The sequence below is a fragment of the Festucalex cinctus genome, chromosome 9 (genome assembly GCF_051991245.1).
Source record: "Festucalex cinctus isolate MCC-2025b chromosome 9, RoL_Fcin_1.0, whole genome shotgun sequence".
NCBI classification, from domain to species: Eukaryota; Metazoa; Chordata; class Actinopteri; order Syngnathiformes; family Syngnathidae; genus Festucalex; species Festucalex cinctus.
In genome coordinates this window covers 15,548,074-15,565,557 of record NC_135419.1, presented here as the reverse complement: position 1 = coordinate 15,565,557, position 17,484 = coordinate 15,548,074, and the positions used below count along the sequence as shown (strand labels likewise).

Here is a 17,484-nt window from a genome sequence, read left to right as displayed (position 1 = left end):
ATTACAGCCTCCTGGACGAAGAGGGCGCTAACTGCGCTTCATGTGCGCAATGAGGACGAATAGTGAGCGAGGGAGGAAGAAACGGCAGCAGCAGAGTCCATTCCTCAACTCTCTCCACAATCCAAACTTGCTTCAACATCTGTCGTCAAATATGAGCTGTGGTGTGTAATTAACGGGAAAGAAAACACAAGCCTGGAATTTTATCGTTATCCGACGAGGAGGCTCACTTTACATTCGAAGGTCTGTTGAATGTCCGAAGCCATTCCCCGGATACATCGGCGACCAACCACCGAGCTGCTGTCACCCGGAAGGCCGCCGCTATCGCCGTCGCGCCGGGCGGGGATTTAACTTTATCCCTCCCGGGCGTATGGACGGAACTGAGTAGCCACCTAGCATCCCCGGGGTAAAACGCGTCTCTCTTTGGTAAGAATGGATTCCTCCTTGGGGATTGGCGGCGAGGAGTGCTTGGCAATATCCTTTTAACAAAAGAAAAGAAAGGGAAGAGAAGAGAAGAAAGGGAAAGGGGGAAAAGGCATGTAATTAAATTATTGTTGCGGTAGCTTGCTGACTAACATAAGCATGTCGTCTCTGACTGTGTAAAGTTATTAGGATTTTTGAACAATATGAGAGTTGCTGTTCATACAATATTAATTCATTTATCTCTTGACTGTCATTTCTTCCACTAGGGGGCTCTCAATCAAACAAAACAATGAAAATAACGCGATTTGACGGCGTTATCAGCTTGGTTTCAGTTAATAACTAATATATATATATATATATATATATATATATATATATATATATATATATATATATATATAGTTTTGAATAAGAAACCCCGTGTTAAGAAATATTTATAAACGTCATGCTTTAGTTGTTCGGATTATCTCTCACTCACCAATTTATTCACTGATTTTTGTTGTGCAAATGTCAAAAGTTCATTTCCCTTTCATTTTTCCAAAGCATGGCATCTTGTGACATATAACAGCAACACTGCCTTCCCGGTTTGAAAGAACTTGTGTCTTAAATACACAATAAGAAAAGTGCTCAAGATATCTACAGATTAGATTAGGTTTTTTTTTTTTTTTTCATGTTGAGACACAATAATTCCTTGATTGTGCTGCTCACACTGTAAGAGGTCTGGAACTGAGGGCTGGCCAGAAGGAGCCCAGGTTGCTGTCACTAATTGAACGTGGTGGACACTTTGTGTAAGTACCAAGTTATAGATTAGAACATGGTGATCAATCTGTTATCAATAATGTTAAGGCACATGCACTTTGGGTGTCGACTGGTTGTTTTTTAAGACAAGATTTCCTGTACATCCATTTTCTATAATACTTGTGTTTGTTGGACCCTATCCCAGTTGACTTTGGGTGAGAGACGACAAGGTAAATCCTGGGTTGTTTTGCAGCCAACAAACCATAATAGTTCTAACTTGTTGTGTTAGTCCAGACAGAAGGAAATAGAAGAAAAACAGCAGTAACAAGCTAAACATGGCTCACTTAACACAACCAAAATAAATGCTGGGACTGAGTTATGCACATGACTTGTGTATGTGCACGTGTGTAGAAGCTAGCAAGTTGTCTTGCTCTAGCATGAGGCACAAAGCATTTAGTTCACGCCAGCGAGCAGCTACCTCCCCTCGTTATCTGGAATTCCTGAACTCCGTAATGAAACTCACATGGGAACACAAGCTTGGTGCTCAGCTAATTGGAAGGAGCCGCAGCAGGAAGAAACTGACCCGCCGGGGCTTTATTCTCACTATACCTGTGATTGTATGACGTGTACTGATATTATGCACAGTGCATTTCAGTGCAGTTGAAAACAGGAATATTTGAAAGTCTCATTTGTTTGTCGATTTTGTTTTGAGACTCACTGTATAAGAATCACTTGTCCTCATACAAATTCTGCACGATTGATGCATGCATCATAGTGGGACTAGTGGTTCGTGCATCTGCCTCACAGTTCTGAAGTTCAGGGTTTCAAACCCCACCTTCCTCCTAAAAACGTATATATTAGGTTTATTGAGAACTCTTGTAAATGGGGACCAGTCCAGACTCCAAAGTGTTGTACTGTCCAAAGTCGCCTGGGATCTTTTTTGGCCTGCAATGGTATGGATCGCATACAGAAAATTCCATTGTAGACAGCAGCTTTACAGATGCCACATCAGCTGTGCAGGCAGTGTGTTATTATAAAGACATTTAGTGTTTCACAACATATCAGATTTTGTAGTAAAAAGCTGCCTAGTGGCACCATATTCAAATCTTCTTGTTGCGGTTCACACATGGAAATGATGACAGAGGACCCAAAAGCAAAACAGAGAGATGTTTGGAAGTGTTTTGAGGAGTGTTTATTTGAGGTGGTGAGCAGGATGATTAGGGCATGGGCGAGTGGAGGTCCAACTTGCCGAGGAGCGGGTGGAGAGTGGAGGAATGGGTCCAGTGGAGGGAGACAAGCAGTCCGTCCTGAGGAAGTGTCGAGCAAGGCTGGGCAGGGAGGTACTGGCAAGACAAGACATAAAAAAGGTTAGCTGTGGCAAAGAGGTCACTGCATTATAAAGTGTTATAGTACAAGCCAGAATACCACTTCAGTAGTCGAAATCATCTGGCACCTGCTTTCAGATCAGCAGAGGTTTTATAGCCAGGCGTCGATTGCTGATCAGCTGCAGGTGCACTGCTTGGAGCCCTGCCCAACCTGAAAAGGTAAAGTCAGCCACAGGAAATGCGGCTCACAAAAATAAAAGCAGAGGTGCAGGGCCAGTGCGCAACCACCACACTTCTATTAGAGTTGAGAACTTGAGTCATTAATTTATTGAAGTGAACAGCCTACCTGTTTGACCGCTCTTATAGGAAATACTGTCAAGTAAAATATCACCTTTTTGCAATTATTTAGCATTTCTTGTAAATCTGGTTAGTATAGAGAATCAAATATTAGCACATTATTTTTCTTTAAAGCAACAACAGTCCAGCAGTGCCCAAAATGATAGTGAGATAATAGAATCAGAAAGTAAAAATGAACGAAAATTCAACAAGAGGACCATACATTACAACAGGACATGCCTGCATGTGAGCATGATCATTTCATTCGTCTTTTATTTTTATTTTTTTTACACCGGTTTAACCAAATATAAACAGCTACTTACTATATAATACTTATCATACCCCCCCCCCCCCCCCCCACCCCCACCCAAAAAAAAAGAATGTTGTGCATGAAACTGACTTGCCGTAATAAGGGATTGATCACTCACTGCAGCGGCTGCATGTACATGATCGACCAATTGAATTTGAATGTCCATAAATCATGCAAACAAATAAGGAAGCTGGTGTTAAGCGGCTGTCTGTTCTGTTGCCATGCAGACTTGGTGTGCTGGCCACCCCTGACGCTGTCGTGGCACGTCCAGTGGCGCAGCTCTCCATACCCATTAATGGGAAATTTGAAATTGTAAAAGGTATGTGGTATATTTATTGTTCTGCATATATATATGACTGAGTGCTTGGTGATTGAGCAAACGTGAGTAGTGTGCCAGAATCTCATGTTTTGTTTTGTAGATCAATCTTTTTAGGCTAGCTACACCCACAAATGACCTTTGACCTGCATCGTAGCATTGTTAAAAGTTAATTTTTCTGTCACTGCAGAGGGAGAGGAGGCTCTTCTCATTGACTTCTCCCTCGTGTGTGAGTACTTTTAACTATTTTTGGTTCTTTAAAACCCCAAACTTGTCTTTTGTTATTTCAAGGCCGCCAGTACCAAACTGTGGTAACATAAGCAAGCTGATTGGAATTTATTGCGGCTCAACCAAACTGCGCTTTTTTTTTTTCTCTGAGTGTTTATGTCTTTATTTAGTAGCAGTCACGGGGTCGTGAGTTTCCCGGGCTCTCTGAAAGAATTCTGAATGGGCTGACATGGCAGTGGAATCACTGAACTTTGGTTTCTCGACAGTCTGCATTTCTTGTAGCAATTCTAAAGGTGTTCCATGTGTGTGTTACCCAACCGCCTTTAGCTGGACTCAAGATACGAATAAAAGGGGAAAAAGCCCCAGAACTTTTGTTAGAACTCCAGGATGATGAGCGCACGCAGACTTTCCTCACCCAGGTGATCAGCGCCCAACAACAAGGTAGGTCAGCATGTGCGTGAAAACGGTTGGATGATGTGTTTTTGTAACAAATTATTTACTTACAGTACATAACTAACATTTATTAACTAAGGCTGCATTGTTGATTTCCTTTGTTCTTACTTCCAGTATGTCGTTGCACCTGCTTGGAAAACCTATATGAATGTACAGATCAGGAATGCTGTTGAACTTATGGCCAGAATATTTTTATTTATTTTTTTAATAAAAAAACAATTAACCCACAACTGCTGATCATATATGATTGTGAGTATGGAAACTGAAATGACCACTGGGGAAAAAAAAAAAACAAAAAAAAAGAGGTTCCCCATGCTTTTTGATTGATGGCTGATTGCCAAGATTGATGTATAGATGGATACATTTAAGAACAATTTAAGAAATTAGCAATTAGTATATCACTAATGGTATAATCTTTCATTTGACTGACATTTAGATAGGAGGTTATATCACATTTTAATGTGTGTTCAGGCAATGATAAATACAGTACTGCATATACTATAGTCTCTTTTGTACAGCAAATATTTTGAGGCATATAATACAGTGTTGATACTACTATAGTAAAGACAGTGTACTATTTATAATTTCTAACAATTGCTCTATTTTTTTCTAGTGGATATTGGTGACATTGGGCAGCATGGTGGCATGTCTGCGTCACAGTTGTGAGATTTAGGTTCACTTTTGAATTGTCCATAGGTGTGAGTGTGATTGGTTCTTTATATATCCATGCCCTGTGATTGGCTGGTGACCAGTCCAGGGTGATCCCAGTATTGTTAATATTTTACATGATTAACTTAAAATAATTATTTTCAGTAACTCATGCTCATGACCACAGTTTTGTTTTGCCAGCGGGTTTGACTTGGCTGAGCCGAAGTAAATATAATGTGTCCATTGTGTTCATGATAGTAACTTTGTGAGCAGTAGGAAAATGGGTTGTACAAGCATTCAGGAAGAAGTGATGACTCACACTCGGTTCAAACGATAACAGTTCTCTATTTCCTTGTATGAATACATCAGCCTAGCTTGGCGGATTGACCTCCTTCATTTCAGTTTGTTTTTCTGCCGTTTGCACTGGTGCACAACTGCACTTCATTGTAATGAAAATGTCTTTGACTCACCTGATTAAGCTACACGCGGAATCTTGGAAATATGCCAGTAAACAATGTTAATATCGGTGACTGTCAAAGTATAAACATAGCAAGCAAACTTCATAGTGCATATATTAAGACTGCTTAATATCTACAGTTTCAATGGTTCACCCTGTTTCTCCTTACCATTATTATTTGCTCTCGTTTAAGAATAAGTAGTATAGTCGTAAAAGAAGCTGTTAAATATTGAATTTTGCAGTAGCTCAAGACAAATTCTGCAAAGGTGTGCCTCCAGGATCTGTAAATATGACTAGCATTCATCACACCAGGCTCACTTATGCACGTTTTGTTTCCTGTCCTCCAGTTCAATTAAATCCCACCAAGCCCGGTGCAATGGATCCCCTTACACAAATATCTCCAAGGGCGGGTCGAGTCCCTATCCCGCCTCAGAGAGGACACAAGACTGCCAATTGTGTGGACTCTGGAGTCAACACACCTACTTTGACTGGCACACTACCTCCCGCCCTCAACAGCAACACAACCACACATCACACTAATGCAGGTAATCAAAGCTTAAAAACACACAGCAGCTTGTCACTCAAATAAGAAAATAACGCTTTCTACACATTTACCCGAAAATCCAGCCCAGTCTTTGGCCTCAGACTTTGGCTTTGAGGACAACTTTAATCACACTTTGAAAGTGGAGGAAAAGAAAAACCACCAGAACAGGATAGTCGCCTCTCGGGATCCTCCTCCTGTTCCTCCTCTTCCTCCCCGCAAAGCCTCCTTTACTCCAACTTATCAGCTGCCCCCCGCCCCAATCGCTAAAGAGAGATCTTTTTCCTCTCAGGCCAAAGACAACTCCGCTGGCATTACCAGACCAGAGTGAGTCACTCTGTTTGTAAATTGTACAAGATGCGAAAATCATTCATTAAAATTCCTTTTTTTTTTTTTTTTTTTAAATCCTGTAGTAGTTTTAGGTCGAACTTCGATCGGGCGGACAGGTCTCCGTCCTGGTGTGAGAGTCCCACCACAAACACCATGAGACAGGCCATGTTCTCCACGCAGGCGGGACAGAGAGAATACCTCATCAAACACCGCCTGGGAAAGAAGGAAAATGAATATGTGGACATCCAGAACTTTAGGTAGGAGTGCTTCCTTTCAGTGGGGGCGGAGATTACTGTAGTGGTTTTTGGTGCAATATAAGATGATTAGTTTTTCAAGAAAATTCAGGTTAAACTTTGATTGGTACAGCCAGTAGGCATTTGACTGTAAAGCTGTGAATCAGCTTTAGAGTCGTGCATTGCATTTGACATTTTTTTCGTGTATCACAAAAATGGTAAATGGACTGCTTTTTATCTCCACCATATGGTGCCCAAAGCGCTTTACAATTCCTCACATTCATCCGTTCACGCGCACATTCACACACACCAGTGGTCGACTCCTGCCATGGAGTTCACTGGGAGCAAATCGGGGTTCAGTGTCTTGCTCAAGGACACTTCGGAATGGTCACCAGGGTTGAGGATCGAACCCACAACCTTACAGATGGGAGACGACCGCTCTATCACTGAGCCATGCCTCCCTATAAAAGCAACAGTTTGATTTGGAACAGGCTCACATTTTGTAGATCCATCCTAGCTTCAATTTCACCGGATTATTTTTTTCCCCCATTTTTTGTTGAAATATTGAGCACCTACACAGGGATACCACATGGCTGTCTTTGACCATGCATTTTTTTATTTACAAAACAGATTTACTATTTCTTTTCCCTAAAGTGCACATAAATACTCTGTATTGTTTCTGCAGGTTTTTCAGTGGTACGTGGAATGTGAATGGGCAGTCTCCAGATAGCAGCCTTGAATCGTGGCTCTCGTGTGATGCAGAACCTCCTGATATGTATGCCGTGGGGTCAGTGATGATTATTTCGGCTCTCTCTCTCAAGCACGTTACATACATGTCACTGTATCATTCTTGCTCAGTATACATTAATTACTTTGGTCTTAGTTTTCAAGAGTTGGACCTGAGCACTGAAGCATTCTTCTACATGGACTCATCCAAGGAGCAACTGTGGGTGGAGGCAGTGGAGAGAGGCCTACACCCGAAAGCGCAGTACAAGAGGGTGAGTGAAGGCGCAAATTTGAAATGTTTCCTTCATTAACGTGCATATTTTTGACAGCTGCGGATCATTCGACTGGTTGGGATGATGCTAGTGGTCTACATCAATAAGATCCACAAGAAACATGTAACGGAAGTAGCTGCAGAACATGTCGGCACCGGAATAATGGGGAAAATGGTTAGTTGGGCCAACCTGGAAATTTCAGGATTGTTGTTCTTGTGTTGCTCAAGTAGACGGTTTGCCTTTTACAGGGGAACAAAGGAGGCGTGGCAGTGAGGTTTGTGTTCCACAACACCAGCTTCTGCATCGTCAACTCTCATCTGGCGGCGCACGTGGAGGATTTTGAGCGTCGCAACCAGGACTATAAAGACATTTGTGCCCGCATGACCTTTCACCTACTGGACCACCCCCCTCTTAGCATCCACAAGCACGAGTTCGTTCTCAGCTTTTTATAACCAGAGTGCATGTGTTTTTTTGTTTTTGTTTTTTGTTTTTGTTTTTACACTGTTTAGCTTCGTTTGTTATTCTCACATATTTTTTTTAATCACAATTGAGTCATAATAGTAAACAACTTTTCAGACAGCATGCAAATACATTTGTATTTCTGTTTGTTGTTGATTTTCACGTCAACTCGTTTATTAGGCTGATTCAGGTTGGTCTCTGTGTTGTAGTGTGGTCATCTGGTTAGGCGATTTAAACTATCGTCTCTTCATGTACGATGCTTCTGAGGTCAAGCATCTCATTTCGCAGAATGAGCTGAAGAAGCTTCAGGAGTTTGATCAGGTGAGAGATCCGTCAACACCAATTATCATCTCTGAAAATTTTTTTTAGGCTTATTTCAACGTGAGGGTAATCACAATCATTTTGCCATTGAACACCTTTTGGTACGCAGCTAAACATTCAGCGGCAGACCAAACGAGCCTTCACTGACTTCATGGAAGGAGAGATCAACTTCATCCCAACTTACAAATATGATTCCAGAACAGACCGATGGGACTCCAGGTAAAATCTTAATTTCTTAACTGGGGTTTCCAGAAGTTTTCCAGGATATGACAAGCACAGCTCCAACACATTTGTAGTTGTTATTCCTTTCTAATTAAACCTGGTCAGCAAAGCAGTCTTTTCCTGTCGCTATCGGTGCAGAGATACCGAGTCAGCTTGTCTGTATGGGCTCTGCCATCCCTGAAAGTCTTTCTCTTTGTTTCCGTTAGCGGGAAGTGCCGCGTTCCAGCGTGGTGTGACAGGATCCTGTGGCGGGGTAACAGTGTCAAGCAGCTCAAGTATCGCAGTCACATGGAGCTACAAACGAGTGACCACAAACCGGTCAGCTCCATCTTTAAGATAGGGGTAAGAAGTGGACCAATCGAGACCTCTTTCACAGTTCACCTACTGGATAATAATAATAATAATAATAATAATAATAATAATAATAATAAAAGTTGAAAAAAAAAAAAGCAAAAATAAATTAAACTATTGAAGAATACTATGTACATGTAGCCACTTAGAAGCAAAGCTGAAAAATGGGGGGGGAACTTTTACAGGCACATTAGTATTTTTTTTTAATGATATTGTTACAGTAAGTTAAAAAAATAATCATTTCGGAATATATGCCCTTAGGCTACCCATTATATAATATAATATTATTATTAATAATAATCATAATAATAATAATCATAATTATAATAAATTAACAATAATACTCTGTCCTAGTATAATTGCTCCCAAAATGTATGTGTACAAAATGGATGCCTCCTTGCATTTATAGTTGAGAAAAGAAATGTCCCAGCCACAATTAGCTGAAGTACAGTGCAGTATTTGGACACCACAATGAATGAAATCATGGTGGTGTAATTCACAAAATGTCAAGTGATGAATCTTCCATTGATGATGATAATCATGTTTTGGACCACACTGATGACTCACTTTGCTAAGATAACTTTTAAAAGATGTAAATGTGCTCAGTTTTTCACAATTTCCCATATTTGTGCAACAGGTGAAGGTGGTCAATGAGCAGCGCCACAAAAAGGTATTTGAGGAGATTGTTCGCGCCATGGACAGAATGGAGAACGATTTCCTCCCATCTGTGTCTCTGAGTAGGAGAGAGGTAAGAAAATTTGTCTCGCGCTCACCAATCAATGCCAATCACTCCATCCTATTTTTACGGGCAGCTTAACAGGGTGTTCGTTTCCCCAGCAACATATTTCAGTTCCTCCTCCGGGCATTCTCAGGCCAAAAAAAAGCCCTATAATCCCACCAGCATGCCTTAGGCTGGCTCGACCCTGCTATATAACCTACTGGTTGATCGTGACTGGAATACATCCAGTGGCAGGCATCTAGCTGGCTTCCATTTCAAGTGGTCGAACCCCTTCAACCCACTGGAAAAGGAGCTTAGACTAAGGCTGGCTATTCTTGGAAGAAATCCCATTTGAGCTGCTCTTTTTTTTGTGGTACATTCCTTCAGTTAATACCTAAAACTCACGAACATGAGAAAGGCTAGGAAGTACCTTCTGAAGACAAAAGAGTCCAGCTCCTATGAGGTAGTTTGGCATGAGACTGAAGCCAACTTTATCTCATTGGTACAGTTGTACATTCTTGACTGGATCTGGAAGTTGCATAATCTGTCCCTAAAACACGTTTTCAACAACTGAGTCTCCACTATTGTGGTCACACCACTGTAATAGTGTTTCTTCCTGTTCTTTACAGGATCAATTCCGTTCCAAATGAGTTAACACGAACGCTTTCTTTCCGTTTTTTTTACCCAACAGTTCACATTTGAGAATGTGAAGTTCCGGCAGCTGGAGAGGGAGCGTTTGCTCATCCAGAACGACGGGCAGGTCCCTTGCCACTTCGCCTTCATCCCCAAACTCAATGATTCGCAGTACTGCAAGTCATGGCTGCGTGCCGAGCCCAGCGAGGGATTCTTGGAACCGAGTAATTTCTTAGTATTCCATGTCCATTTTAAAACGCTTTCCCATGACATTTAATATTTGTAGTAGCTTAAATCGATCTTGCCGCTACATTAATATGTTAGATGGTTCAGTGTCTGGCCAGCAAATGTAATGGCTACTGATGAAAACAAGTTTGACAGCCCTTTTGTTTGACAGAGTATATTTAAATTTATTATTATTATTATTATTATTATTATTATTATTATTATATTTGATAATATTATATATTATTTATATGTACTTGTATTTTATTTTTCTTTTAGGGTGTATAGCAGGGGTGGCAAACTGCAGTCCTCGGGGGCCGGAGTCCTGCAGGTTTTATAGATTTCCCTACTCGAAGTGCAGCTGATTCCAATTAACAGGCTCGTTATCAGGCTTCTGCAGAGCTTGCTGATGAGCTGATCATGAATCAGCTGTGTTGAAGAAGTGAAATAACCAAAACCTGAAGGACTGCGGCCCTCGAGGACCGGATCTCGCCACCCCTGGTGTATAGGGTATATTATTCTTGGCAAGAAATTAAATTTCTTCTCTCGTGATCAGATGAGACCCTGGAGATCTACCTTGAGGTCTACGTGAGTAAAGACTCTGTCACGCTGCTCAACTCTGGCGAGGACTGCATGGAGGACATCCTGGTGCTCCACCTGGACCGAGGCAAGGACTACTTTATCACCATCTCCGGCAACTACCTGCCCAGCTGCTTCGGGACTTCGCTGGAGACCCTGTGCAGGATGAAGAAGCCCATCCGGGAGATCCCCATCACCAAACTCATCGACTTGGTGAGGAGAACTTGAAATGCAGGGGAAATGTGAGATTTGTTTACAAAACGAGTCTTTTTCCAGAGCTTAGTTAAAAGATTGTGAAACGTAACTAGCTTGGATCCGATGGAGGGTCTTGGTACTGAGGCCCGTGAAGGCAGAAAGAGAACACGTGAGGGCTTGGTCACTCGCTCCGGGTAAACTCTGTCACACAATGAGTCTATTTTTAAAGGGTATGAAATGCTTCAGTGTGTATTTAAGTGAATAAGGAAGTAGCAGACACGGAACGAGTAAATGAGAGAACTCATTTAGGTGCTATTTTGGATCCGCTCCGAAATAGCGCTGCTGTCACTCCTTTGTTTCCCTCTGTTTCCGATTTTCCTGCATTTGTGTGGATGCAAAGATTTATGCTGGCCATCATCATCTGATTTTTTTTTTTCTTCTGATTCTGATTCTCGGTGCCATCTTCTTTCTTCTTTTGCTTCCTTTCATCGCCTCTCCTTGCCTTGATCATTCCTTTCCAACTCTGCATTCTGGCTGTGGGCTGACTTCTCTCCCAGGGAGAGGACACTTTCACCGAGAAGGTAAAATCACTGGTATAGTGTGCATAGTGTGCAAGTATAACTGTTGCTTTTGCCGCCCACAGGAAAGATCCAAGGTGAACTTCTTGTTAGTGGATGATGCAAGCACAGAAGACAAACCTCTAAAGATCCCCAAGGAGGTGTGGATTCTGGTCAACCATCTCTTCACCAAGGCTTGTGATCAGGTGAGATCTGGGGTCGTATATAAACACACTCCTTTTAACAGACAAAGCGATCACTTATTTAGGAAGACAATTTTACAGCACATATTTACAGTATACTGGGTACACATGAGATGTGAGTTTTGCATAATCTGTTGCATTAGGAGGACCTTTTCCAAACGCCAGGATTAAAGGAGGAACTGCAGAGCATCATTGACTGTCTGGATACCAGCATTCCAGATGTCGTCCGTATCCTCATTCATCAAGCCAATTCTACAATGCCATAGAGCAGATGAACATGTCTGAATTGAAAATAACTTTAAGAACAATCCTTTTAGGTAGCAGAACCTTGTGATTTACTTCATCGAAGCAGAGAAGAAAATAATGAAATGAAATACGGTGAAAGAGAAGCCAGTTTTACTGGTAGGAGTCTTTACTGAAAACGTTCAAATCTCAAATCATCTTTCCCTATTGAAAGGAGTGGAAATGGCATTAATTTGTTCCAGCCTAAAAAAAAAAAAATAAAAAAAAACCTAATATGATTTTTTTAACTGGAGTTAGTAAAGATATACACTAATAACAGAATTAAATGAAAGTAGAGTTTTGTTTTGTGGCTCTGTGTATGCACCTTGGCCACCAGAGAATATACGTGGAGTCACAACTCCTCAGTACACAGCAGTAATCAGTAGTAATATTACCATGTTTTTTTGACTGAATGTCGCTCCATAGTATATGTTGATCCAGTCAAACAAATGTATTATTATGAAGAAGAAAAAACACATCACTCCGAGTCTTAAGTTAATTTTTGTTTTTTGAGGGGTGCTATTTTACAAAAAAATTAAACTACGGAAATGTGCCCTCTGTTCAAAAACAAATACAACGTTGTTCAAATGTGCCCTTCTGTTATTCAGAGTACCCCAAAATGGAGAAGTTTCTCTAACATGTACTTTGAGTGCCTTATAAAAGATGGATGTTAAAGGCTGCATTTTGTCTTAAATCAAACTTTGCTAGTAATGGTTGCAAATATCATGTAAGTCATTTAGCTTGCCTTTTAAAATGATTTGATGTTGTCTCTCATAGTCAAAGAAACTAAGGAAAGTGGTATCCATCCTTCAATTCATCTGACATCTTCTAATGATGAAATGATGGTTAATTATGTTATCAAAATAGAGAGTTCCATTGTTGGAATATTAGATGTAAAAATTTGCCGTTTAATCATTAAACCTACACGGTAAATAGAAGAATACAAGGGAACATACACGTTGTTGTTCCTCCTTAACACTCCCATCAAGCTGGTTGTAACCACTCTGTGGCCGAGGCGCTGTTGATTTTCTTAGAGGCCTTGCCGGAGCCGGTCGTATGCTACGAACTCTACCAACGATGTCTGGACTGTGCCCACGACAGCCGCCTCTGCAAACAGGTGATCACATCAACCCTCAATCTACTCCATACTCTATTTTAGACATCTTAATTTTGTGTAGCTAAGTATGATGACAACATTTCAACATTAGTGTAATACAGTTATACATATATTTTATGATTTTCAGCTGATTTCCCAGCTGCCCCGTGCTCACCGTAATGTGTTCCGTTACTTGATGGGATTCCTGAAGGAGCTGCTCAAGCACGCGAACAACAACAACCTCACAGCCAGCCTCATCGGTACGACATACTTCCGGAACGTTAGGTTTATCTTACCCCAGCTGTAACAAAGATGCGGTTTATTTGCCATGGTTCCTTAGGGCTAAAAGATGAATGAAAATCAAATCTATAGCACTGCAATTGGCTGGCAACCAGTTCAGGGTGTACCCCGCCTCCTGCCCGATGCCGGCTGGGTTAGGCTCTTAAGAAAATCAATGGATGGATGGAATTCAAATCTCAAAGGCAGTGATTTGGGGGAGGGGAAGAATTCTTTTTAAAGGGTGTCAGGCGATTAAAAATTTTAATCATAATTAATCGCATGACCAATCGTTAACTCACAAATAATCACAAATTTTATATTTGCTCTAAATGTACAATAAAAAAAATATTTCTACGTTTTCATTCTCTTAACTTAGAAAAGTAGAAAAACAATGTTAATCTAATAAAAAATATGGCTGCATCTTTTAGTCATTGATATACTAATTTCATAATAATTCATAAAATTTAGTTCAATTAAAAAGATTTACTGTACTGTACAAAACGAATGTGATATTAATTTGTGTTGAGGTAATTTTTCTGCCACTAGCTGGCATCATTTCATTTGTAACACATTGGTGACACCTCAGTGCATTTTTCTTTCCATATTAAGAGCTATCTAAATCTTTAACATGAAGAAACTTGTGAAATTCTGCACATTTTTAAAATGGTAAAATACTACTTGACCCCAGTCTCCACAAATATATGCATTATTATTAAATTTATTACTGCTTAATATTGACGTCGACGTGTCTGCTGCGTTACGGCTGGAATTCCTTCAATACAGGCTTTCCCACGTAAGGGGCAGTCATTAATCTTGCCTTAAAAAATTAGTGGCATTAACGGAACTTTAAATTAACTCATAATTAACACAATAATTTTGACACCCCTACTATTTATCCAAAACATCTATGTACAATGTTTATTTATTTCTTGCTTGTAGTCAAATAATCACAATATTGATGGGGGGGAAAGGCTATTAGATTATTTTTCAAAATATATTTATATATTTGTATCTTTCTCGTTAGCCACCCTCTTTGCCAGCCTCCTCATCCGACCGCCTCCCAGCATGGCGAACCGACAGACGTCCCATGACCGGCAGAAAGCCATTGACTTTGTCTTGGGCTTCCTCATGGCAGGAGATGAAGAGTAACTTGCCTCCCCTCCGGATCTTCCCCACACTTTCTCCATAGGAGCCAAAGACAGTTGTGTATCGCAAGTGGCCCTCGGTTTATTTTACATGTGGTGGTAAAAAACATTCACGAACTCTTCACTTTTAGAGATCCCGTATGCCTTTTTTGTGGGGTGACCTCCATTAGATGTGAAAACACTTTTACCAAGTTGTCCTAATCCCCGGATTGCTACTGTCTGGATTTACAAAGCACTTTGGAGAGATGTGATTGATGCTCTGCACTTTTTTTTGATGACTTAAAGGACCTGTGCCTCCAGTCCAGACGTCTTCGTTCTAACACACCCAAAATGGACGCCCCCAAAAGTAATCCTGTCTGCACCAAAGGAGTTAAAACACTATGTTCCATTGTTATGCCAGCATACCTCTCATAGAAGTCCCAAATTAAGTTCACTTGTAAAGGATACACTGCTTTGTGGATTCATCCTGAAATTTCACCCAAAAGCTGAATATCCCAAACTTTTTTTCTCCCTTTTCTTGATAAGGCACAAAAAAAAAAAAATCATCCATTTTCTAGCTGCTTTAGTTGAAGGGGTCCATGTTTTGAATTCTGATACCTTCTATAACCATCTGTTGTATTTAGCTATTATTTGTTTTCATTTCAACAAGATGAGTTTAAGTTTGAAATAGAAACGGTAATATGACAACATTTTGTCATGAATGTTTGCTGTGTGTGACCTTGGGAGAATTTTGGGAGCCTTACATCAAGTTTATCCTGTTCCTCTGGAGTTGTCTTTAAATTGACGCGCTGACTTCCTGATCAAAGGCGACAGTGCAACCTGCTGTCGTCGAGGCTGTAAATAGCAACCGTTTACTTTTCGGTGTGGCATCCGTTATCATTAGTTGACACAAAAGTGGTACTATCTACATGTGTGTATTTGTCTTAACACTTACATTGATTCAGACAGCAGTTTGGACTTTGTCTCACACTGTTTTGCCTTTACTGTAGCTCCACCAGGCAAAAGTGACACAGTATATTCATGTTCTTGTTACGTGATGTCTACCAGCGTGCTGTAGTTAATTGACCGATCACATCACGGGTAGTTAAACAGTGCGTATGGGGGATGGCAAATGAATGGGTTTTTCCATTCGGCCCATTAGTTGTGCTTTGTCCTGTGATGCTTCGACTGTAATGTGAGCACATGATGTTACTGCTGACAATCATGCATGTAGGCTTGAATTTATTTTTTTTTCCTTCTGTGCAGTCTTCTGTTCATAGAGAATTTGAGCTGGAACGCTTGGGAGAGACATATTCCATTAGCAATCTTTTAATGTTCTGTAAACGCCTTTTACGAATCCAACTTTTGCAATCTCGCCTGAAATCAAAACCTCCGACTCAAGTGTTGTCGTATGCCAGTGAATTATATGTATTTATGGGAATTTTGTTGTGCAAGACACGTGGTCATCATCTGCTCCCTAATGAAGGTACTCAAAGCAACACTTTGCGTTCATCTTTTCAGCTTCTTTGGTACTTTTTAATTTATTTTAACAAATAAAATTGTATTTAAATTATGGTGACGTTGTTCTCAAATTTAGCACCACGATTGATAGTTTGGAAATGAACTTGGTTTAGTTGTTTACCTGTGAGATCCTTCATCGCCATGCCTCAATCTCATTGCAGGTTTAGTCTCACTATTTGCTTGGCTGCATGGCTTCTTCCTATCAAAAGCCATGGCTGCATTCCAAAAAATGACATCTGTGTGAAGATTACAGCCGGTAAGTGTTTGTCTTGAGGTAAAGGGGAAATGTTAGGAAAACAAATTTCAAAATTCACATATTTAAAATACTCCCAATTGTATATATTTTTATTTGACAATACAATTGCAAATGTTAACTGCAGAGATGTTGTTATTGCTTTAGTGCATATGTAGCACTAGGTGGCAGTATTGCCTTACATTTGCTGTTGATTCCTCATCTGACCCAGTGGTCCTTTCTACATCAAGTACCACTTAAAATTAGTTACTTTCGACCACTAAAATACAGTAGCAAAGTAGTCCTATGTGTTGACGTTAAAATTGAGACAGATGTTTTAGTCCTAAAAAAATGAATTTCATATCAAACATTTTGCTTAACTATGTAAGAAATTAATCAAAAAATAATAATCTTAAAATGTATTGCACAATAGTTAAATTATAAGAGTATGTAGTAGAATGTTAAAAAGTTATTAACATATTATAAGCAAATGTATTAAAGTTAAATTCAGTGGTGCCTTGAGATACGTTTGAGCGGACTTATGACTTTATTAATAGTTGTCAATTATGTGTTTATATTAGGGGTGTCAGGTGATTAAAATTTTTAATTGCATGGCTTCAGTATTTAATGAACTCACGATTAATCGCAATTTTTATATATGTTCTAAATGTACAATAAAATGTACATTTTTTTTCTACATTTTCACACTCTTGTTCACATAAAAGTGGAGAAAAACGAATTTAAACTAATAGAAATATGGTTGCATCTTTTAGTCATTGATTCAGTAATTTCAAAATTCATAACATTGAGTTAAAATTAATAAAATGTACTGCACTGTAAAAAAAACCGAGTGTGATACTGATTTGTGTTGGTCCTTTTTCAGCCACTAGATGGCATAATTGCATTTGTAAGACCTTGCTGACAGCTCAGTGCATTTTTCTTTTCATAGTAAGAGCTAATCTTCAACATGAAATAACTTGTGAAATTTTGCACATTTTAAAAATTGTAAAATACAGCTCGACACCAATCTCTACAAATATAGGCAGTGCTATTACATTTATTACTGGTAAATTTTGCTATGGATGTGTCTGCTGCATTGCGACTGAAATTCCCCCAGTACAGGCTTTCCAAGTAAGGAGTGGTCATTAATTGCG

At 40.0% G+C, this 17,484-nt stretch overlaps 1 protein-coding gene across 2 annotated transcripts; it reads left to right on the top strand.

Annotated features, from left to right (window-relative positions):
• The first annotated feature begins 31 nt into the window (after positions 1-31).
• On the top strand, positions 32-16,150 carry ocrl (OCRL inositol polyphosphate-5-phosphatase). 2 transcript variants are annotated; one of them, XM_077531956.1, is made up of 24 exons: positions 32-472; positions 1,130-1,208; positions 3,357-3,448; positions 3,636-3,674; positions 4,001-4,114; positions 5,579-5,776; positions 5,859-6,099; positions 6,186-6,359; positions 7,021-7,122; positions 7,219-7,333; positions 7,391-7,507; positions 7,582-7,763; positions 8,002-8,113; positions 8,223-8,332; positions 8,542-8,677; positions 9,324-9,434; positions 10,096-10,261; positions 10,819-11,054; positions 11,594-11,617; positions 11,680-11,799; positions 11,940-12,024; positions 13,068-13,195; positions 13,323-13,434; positions 14,478-16,150. In XM_077531956.1, the coding sequence occupies exons 1-24, from the start codon at positions 430-432 to the stop codon at positions 14,600-14,602; spliced, it is 2,961 nt and encodes a 986-aa protein (XP_077388082.1). In that variant the 5' UTR covers positions 32-429; the 3' UTR covers positions 14,603-16,150. The 2 variants fall into 2 exon arrangements, with proteins under 2 accessions (XP_077388082.1, XP_077388083.1); XM_077531957.1 differs by lacking the exon at positions 11,594-11,617.
• The last annotated feature ends 1,334 nt before the right edge of the window (positions 16,151-17,484 follow it).

Excerpts from the sequence above, each read along its gene's own strand:
- ocrl (XM_077531956.1), top strand. The coding sequence starts at position 430 with ATGGATTCCTCCTTGGGGATTGGCGGCGAGGAGTGCTTGGCAA. Across the intron at positions 7,508-7,581 it reads CCGGAATAATGGGGAAAATG|GGGAACAAAGGAGGCGTGGC; the intron begins GTTAGTTGGGCC and ends TGCCTTTTACAG. Across the intron at positions 8,333-8,541 it reads ACAGACCGATGGGACTCCAG|CGGGAAGTGCCGCGTTCCAG; the intron begins GTAAAATCTTAA and ends TGTTTCCGTTAG.